The following is a 7,591-nucleotide window of genomic DNA, read 5'->3' as shown; positions in this document are numbered from 1 at the left end:
TTTTTGAGACAGAGTCTTGCTTCTTCACCCGGGCTGGAGTGCAGTGGGGAAATGTCGGCTCACTTACTCCACCTCCCGGTTCAAGTGATCCTCCTGCCTCAGCCTCCCCAGTAGCTGGGATTACAGGCATGTGCCACCACACCCGGCTAATTTTTGTATTTTTAGTAGAGACGGGGTTTCACTATGTTGGCCAGGTTGGTCTGGAACTCCTGACCTCAAGTGATCTGCCCGCCTCAGCCTCCCAAAGTGCTGGGATGACAGGCGTGAGCCACCGTGCCCAGCGCATGTGCATTCATGTTAATGTAAATAGGCACACATGGCTACTGTACTGAACAGTGCAGGTGTAGGAGGTGGGCTCTGCATTATCACCATGTTGGAGGGGAGAAAAATGGCGCTGCAGGGAGCTCCCAGAGGGGAAGCGCTTATCGCTGATGTCTCCCCAGCAGCATGCCCAAACACACTTGCCAGGTCGTTCCAGAGACAGGACGACAGAGGTCAGGGAGAACAGAAACACAGGCCATCCCTGGGTGTGTCTCATTCCATACCGGTTTGGGTGGGAGGAGGGCAGCATGAACTGGAATTCTACCACGCAGGTGCCGTCCGGGAGCTGCCGGTGCTGCAGGCTGTTTAACTCATAGGCGATGTAGCCCCTCCGCACGTAAACCTGACAAGGCAGAAGCACACGGACGTTCTCTTAGGGGGCACTGCAGAGTGTCCTCAAAAGCTGAGGGCACTTACAGGGAAGGGGTACCAGAAATGACCTCTAAAAGGTCTATCTCTAGCAGGCCGGGTACAGTGGCTCACGCCTGCAAAAATTAGCTGGGCGTGTTGGAAAAACAAAACAAATCAACAAAAAACCCCAAAAGCATCCTAGAAAAATCTCTAATTGACACAAATAGTATTTAGCACTTTAAAAAGTCACTATAAGCCAAGCATGGTGGCATGCACCCGTAGTCCCAGCTACTGGGGAGGCTGAGGCAGGAGGATTGCTTGAGCCTAGAAGTTCAACTCCAGCCTGGGCAACATGGCAAGACCTGTCTCTAACAAAACAAAAACTGTTTTTAAAGTAACTACAGAAGAGGTGTATTAGGTCTCACTGTTAGAAACAGAGAGCGAGGCCTGAGAAAGATTCTTCCAGAGGTGAAACCCATAGAAGGATAAAAGCTGCAGGCCCAGGAGACCCTGTGGCTGTAACACGCTAACAAGCCCAAGATGGTCTCCATGAAGACCCAGTAAACCTTCTCACTGTGTGACTCACGGGCTCCCAAGGATGCCCGTGAAGAGAAAGTGGGGGCAACAGAGGACTGAGACTGGGCTCAGAAGATAAAGAATATTGGAAAAACTACTGCCAGCAAAGCAGTCCCAGGTAAGAGGGCCATGTTTAAAACACAAGACATCATCTCATGTTTTCTTAAAAGGATTCTAAAAGGGCAGATTTACTGGGAGGCTGAGGCAGGCAGATCACATGAGGTCAGGAGTTCCAGACCTGCCTGGCCAACATGGTAAAACCCTGTCTCTACTAATACAAAAATTAGCCAGGTGCGGTGGTGCACCCCTGTAGGCCCAGCTACTGGGGAGGCTGAGGAAGGAGAATCACTTGAAACCGGGAGGCAGAGGCTGCAGTGAGCTGAGATAGTGCCACTGTACTCCACCCTAGGCACCAGAGCGAGTCTCAAAATAATAATCATAATAAAAGAGCTGATTTAAAACTCCGATTTCCTGGAACCAACACACCACCTCTTGGTTCCTGAATTCAAGAAGACCTGAATTGTTGCTCCCAGGAGTAAGACCACCTGGATCACCTGGCTCTAATCTGGGTTTTGCTACCATCCACGCCCTTCTACCTCATCACTTGGGGGTCAGGGGGTTCACCTTAAGTTGTCACCTGGGTTCCTCTAGCTCTGGCAGTTCCAAGCAGAAAAGTCTTTCAAAGGTATTTAATGCAGGTGAGTCAGAAAGTTTAGATGAGGTGCCTCAGACTTGGCTCTCAGGGATTAGTATTTAATGTGCCCTGCCTGGAAGAGGCTGGAATGACACATGAGACAGCAGTGGTGACTAGCATGGAATCTGGAATGAGACAGACCCAATAATGCAAAACCTGGTTCTGCCACTTTCTAGCTGTGTGACGTTGCATAAGTCGCTTCACCTCTCTGAGCCTCAGTTCCTTCCTCTGTAAGATGGGACTATTAACATACCTACCTTGTATAGAAAAGGATAGGATCACATTTACAAGGCGTGTGGCCTAGGGTCAGGTGCATGGTGGTGGAAGTGAACAGAACTGGCACGGTCAGTGCTGTTCTCTGGGCCTCTCCTACTTACCTCCAAGGACGCCATGCACACGACTTTGTTAGCGTGATAGAAGAAAGCAGGCAGGACGTCGAAGATGGTTGTTTCTGAAATTATTAACTTCTATGGGAAATGAAAAGGGGAAACAAGGAAAAGTAAATGTAAACAAGTTTCAGGTTTTTCTTTGTTTTTGTTTATTTGAGATAAGCTGGAGTGCAGTGGTGTGATCATAGCTCACTGCAGCCTCAAACTCCCAGCCTGAAGCGATCCTCCCACCTCAGCCTCTTGAGTAGATGGGACTACAGCGTGCGCCAACATGCCTGGCTCTTTTTTTGTTTGTTTGTTTGTTTGTATATTTTGTAGAGACAGGGTCTCACTATGTTGCCCAGGCTGGCCTCAAATTCCTGGGCTCAAGTGATCCTCCAGTCTTGGCCTCCCGAGTGCTGGGATTACAGGCATGAGCCATCCGTGCCCAGTCAGTGAGTAAGTTTTTTAATCACCAGTCTGATAAGTGGGGGCGGTAGAAACAGGGAGAAGTCATGCTTCGACCACTAAAAGCAATCAGTGCCCTGCAGTGCACTGGGTTCCTCCCCTGTTTAATCACGGGAGAGCTGACAGCGAAGAACTCTGGGATGATGGCACCTGGGACAGGTCTCCCAACAGGCACTGAGGGGGTACCTGAGAGCATGTAAATGAGCCAGAGTCCAGAAACAGGGAAGATGAGGCCATCACTCAGCCATGGGAGGGCTCACAGCTTCCAGATACGCTCCATTACGGCTAAGGTTTGTAAACTGCACCAGGTGAGCCCCCGCTGCTGTCACACTGTCCTTCCTGCAGGACTGGGCTCCGTGCCCACCTCTCCTAGAGTCTCCTCAGGTGCCCCCTTGGGCAGCCCTGGCCACATTGGGCTAAACTGCCTGCATCTGTGACTGTGCCCTGCACCCCACTGAGCACCTGGAGGGGCAAGAGGAGCCGCTTCCCCAGAGGCCCCCACCTGGGCCACAGTGTGTGCTCTGCAGAAGGTGAAAGGAAGGAGACGGGCTCACCTTGAGGTTCTCGGGGCAGAACTGATGGCCGTACATGTCAATGGCAGACAGGAAAATGGACTCCACCTGGTTGTGCCGCAGCTCATAGGAGGGGAGGTGGGAGGCAATCAGGATCTGCAGGGGGAGGGACGGGAGGCTGGTGTGAGCCAACCTCCCAGGGGAGAAGGCAGAGGCTCGGACACGGGCCGGCAGCATGGTGGGACCCTGCATGGTGAGGGCTGAGCACAGTAGGGGCCACACAGGAGGGTGGGGGGAAGCGCACATTATGGGGACCGCACCCCGAAACCCTACCTGCCGGGCTCTGAGGGCCACTTTGCAGTGCTCGCTTTTGCTCAGCTGAGTGAGCTCATTAAGGATGGAGGTCAGCTCGTCCGATAGGGAAGGGTCTGGGCCACACAGCTCATCCTTAAGGGACAAAAAAAGAAGCCAAATGGCTTTTCTCCAGCCCAGGGAAACATGCAGCACTCATCTCGGCTGGGGGAGCGCCCGCCCCAAAAGCCAGACAGCTGCTCCGCTCTCCATACAGGCCTGGCACAGCCTGATATGCAAATCCTCACCACTTTCTCCTGTCATTCATTCATTCATTCATTCACTCACTCACTCACTTGGCCACCCATTCATCCACCCCAAAACATGCCCTAAATGCCTGGTAAGAACAAACAAATACAACTAAACCCCTGCCTACATTACTATTAATAGCCAGTGATAAGGCCAGGTGTGATGACTCACACCTGTAATCCTAGCACTTTAGGTGGCTGAGGCAGGAGGATCACTTGAGCTCAGGAGTTTGAGACCAGCCTGGGCAACAGGGCAAAACCTCATCTCTATATAAAAAAAATATATAAAAATTAGCCAGGCATGGTGGCATGTGCCTGTAGTCCCAGCTACTCGGGATTCCTTGAGAGGTGGAGGTTGCAGTGAGCTGAGATTGCACCACTGCACTTCAGCTAGACTCTGTCTCCAAAAAAAAAAAAAAAAAAGTCAGTGATTATCAGGTGCATACTGTGTGCCAGGTGGCTAGTAAACAGCTAGACCCTTTATATAAAACTCCCCAAATTCTCCCACCCCCATGAGGAGTTACTTATTTTGATTCCCATTTTACAGATAAGAACACTGAGGCTCAAAGAGGCAATATGCCTCACCCCAAAGCCACCAAACGTGTGCAAGACAGAGCGAGATTCTAACACAGGACTGTTCTGCCCCCAAAGCCTCCCGCTCTTTCCCCTACACATTGCTGCCTGACTTAATGGGTTCACAGTTTCAGAGGAGAGGGACTTGGGGTTGAATCTTACAGGAGGGAGGAACAGTGTGTCTGTGTTGCATCCCTCCGCTCTGCTTCTGAAAGAAGAGCCTTTCTGCTGGAGACCAGGGCTGGGTGCAGCCGGTGTTCGCATCTCCTCTTGTGCCCTAAATGCATGCGGGGCCTGGGAACGGCTCAGCGCAGGTGCTCCCTAACCACCCACTGAAGACAGAGCAACGAATGCTAAATATCAGAGCTCCTGAGCAATATGCCCCCATTCCCTACCCCAGGCATCCACTAAGCCTGGTCTTCCAGAGGTCACCAGATGGTACAGCTATGGGGCATTTTTTTCTACATGTGTTTCTGCATTTTCCTATTCTAATGAACCGATACTGATTTTATCATCAGAAACAATTTTAACATATTGATATTTCATACACAAACACACAGGAATGTCAATGCTGAAGAAATGTGGTAGGAAAGTATTCTAAATCTCTCCCTTCTCTGATTTACTTTCTATTACCAAACGGTGGTGGCATAACTCTCCACCAATCCCCTAGGCTTGTGGCTCCCAGGGCAGGACAGCACAGGTGCTGGCCAGCAGCTAGACTGGTGGTTTTCTAAGAGGTGAAAAACTCAAGAGTTGTTTGTGTGAACATTTTTTAAATTCCCACATACACATCTAAGCGTGAACGTTAAAAAATCTGACCATTGCCTTCTACATACTACTACTACTAATAATAATAATAATAACAAAAATATTTTTCTAGGCAGGGCACGGTGGCTCATGCCTATAATCCCTGCACTTTAGGAGGCCAAGGCAGGCAAATCACCTAAGGCCAGGAGTTCAAGACCAGCCTGATCAACATGGCGAAACCCTGTTTCCTACTAATACTACAAAAAAATTAGTCAGGTGTGGTGGTGCATGCCTGTAGTCCCAGCTACTCCGGAGGCTGTGGCAGGAGAATCACTTGAACCCAGGAAGCAGAGGTTGCAGTGAGCCGAGATTGTGCCACTGCACTCCAACCTGGGTGACAGAGCAAGACTCCATCTCGAAAAAAAATAAACAAAACAAAAAACAAAGAAAAAACATTTTTCTTTCTTGTTAACTTAGCGAAGCAGTCTCATCTTGTAAATTTTAGTCCACAGAATCATGTTTTGTTGCTTTGTGTCACTAACGAAGTCCCATGACCAGTGAATTGGTGTCAGAAACTAGGTCCCTTTAAAAGCCTCAAAAAAATTCATTTCAAAGTAACCATTCAATTCGCAAGTCTTTGTTCAAAACCTCTCAGGTACCAAATGCCATCAGGAGCAGAGAACTCACTATTTTCTAACAAATGGGACCAAGAAAGTCAGAAGAATAATGAATCTCACATTTATCTCCAGACTGTAATTGGTTCAACATTTGTAGCCTCTATCATCAAGGAGGTCCAGGCAAATGTCCCAATTCCCAAGAGCTGGGGGCTGCTCCACCCATCTTGCCTTGGCTGTCCTCTGGTGTACGTGACCTTTCAGGACTTCATGCCCAGAAAAGAATCAATATGGGCACAGAGGAACGACCAGCATAATAACCCACAGACCCAAGCCCCAGCCTTTGAATGACAAGCTGGCTGTAATAGATTACAGGCATATTGTGCTTGACAAACACTCGAACTCCAGGAAACTCCATCCAAACAATGTATTTTGAAAAGCATCATATTATTTTAGCAATAGAACTCCCCATAAAGAGTGGATATCTCCTTGGGTGTAAGTTCCCAGTCCTGGCTGCACGTTGCAATCACTTGGGGAGTCCTCCCTCCCAATCAATTTTTACAAACTTCAAAACTACAGAAGAACTGAAGATGACTATGTTGAAAACCCCATAGTAATCACCTAGATTCACTAATTGTTAAACTTTTACCATATTATCATATTTGATTTTTCTCTAATAAGAATGTGCATGTGCATACACACACACACTCTCTTTTTCTGAAAGTCAGTTGCAGACACCACAATCCTTTATACTATTTTAGCACATATCTCCCTCCCACCTACCTACAGAACCATTAAAACACCACAGAAACTGAACATTAAACCAATAATATTGTCTCATATACAGTGCACATTTAAGTTTCCCACAGGGAAACTTTCAAAAAGCACTAATGCCTGGGCCCCACCCCTAGAAACTCTGATTAAATTGACCAAGGGTGGGGCATGGGCAACTGTATTTTTTAAAAGTTTCCCCACCCCCTAGGTGATTCTAATGTACAACCAGGATTGAAAGCTGCTGTGTGAGATTTTTAAATGGTTCTTTACCAAAAACCCCAATATTTATTAATGCAATTTGGATAGGGGATAGGGTACTAATTGTCCTTTAAGATCATAGCCAAACTCTGCCCACTGACTGTTTTTGTAAATAAAGTTTTATTGTAACATAGCCATCCTCATTCATGTATCTATTGTCTGTAGTTGTTTTCAGGCTACAGTGGCAGAGCTCACAGAGCTGAGTAGTGGCTACAGGGGATGGACGTCCTCAAGCCTAAAATCTTTACTATCCGGGGCCCTTCACTCACACACACACACACACACACACACACACACACACACACAAATTTGCCAGGCCCGTTGTGGTGGCTCATGCCTGTAATCCCAGCACTTTGGGAGGCCGAGGCTTGTGGATCCCCTGAGGTCAGGAATTCGAGACCAGCCTGGGTAACATGGCAAAACCATGTCTCTACTAAAAATACAAAAATCAGCTGGGCATGGTGGCGCATGCCTGTAATCCCAGCTACTCCAGAGGCTGAGACAGGAGAATCACTTGAACCCTGGAGGCGGAGGGTGCAGTGAACAGAGATCGCACCACTGCACTCCAGCCTGGGCGACAGAGTGAGACTCTGTCTCAAAAAACAAACAAACAAACAAACAAAAAAGATAGATAGAAGACAGACAGATAGAACCCGGGAGGCGGAGGTTGCAGTGAGCCAAGATTGTGCCATTGTACTCCCGCCTGGGCGACAGAGCAAGACTCCGTCTCAAAAAA

The 7,591-nt window shown here is 48.5% G+C and overlaps 1 protein-coding gene across 1 annotated transcript in view; it reads right to left on the bottom strand.

Annotated features, from left to right (window-relative positions):
- LOC105534647 (acetyl-CoA carboxylase 2) overlaps nucleotides 1-7,591 on the bottom strand; it is a gene marked incomplete at its 5' end in the record, with an annotated part of 94,409 nt that overhangs the window by 44,258 nt on the left and 42,560 nt on the right. Inside the window, 4 exons of the mRNA XM_011973420.1 lie at nucleotides 546-664; nucleotides 2,320-2,409; nucleotides 3,333-3,446; nucleotides 3,624-3,737. Of these exons, the coding sequence (XP_011828810.1) occupies nucleotides 546-664; nucleotides 2,320-2,409; nucleotides 3,333-3,446; nucleotides 3,624-3,737 (437 nt within the window). The remainder of the gene's footprint in view (nucleotides 1-545; nucleotides 665-2,319; nucleotides 2,410-3,332; nucleotides 3,447-3,623; nucleotides 3,738-7,591) is intronic.

The sequence above is a fragment of the Mandrillus leucophaeus genome, unplaced genomic scaffold, assembly GCF_000951045.1.
Source record: "Mandrillus leucophaeus isolate KB7577 unplaced genomic scaffold, Mleu.le_1.0 Scaffold1370, whole genome shotgun sequence".
Classification (NCBI taxonomy): Eukaryota; Metazoa; Chordata; class Mammalia; order Primates; family Cercopithecidae; genus Mandrillus; species Mandrillus leucophaeus.
The sequence above is the reverse complement of the archived record's forward strand: the minus strand, read 5'-3'. Positions and strand labels throughout refer to the sequence as shown.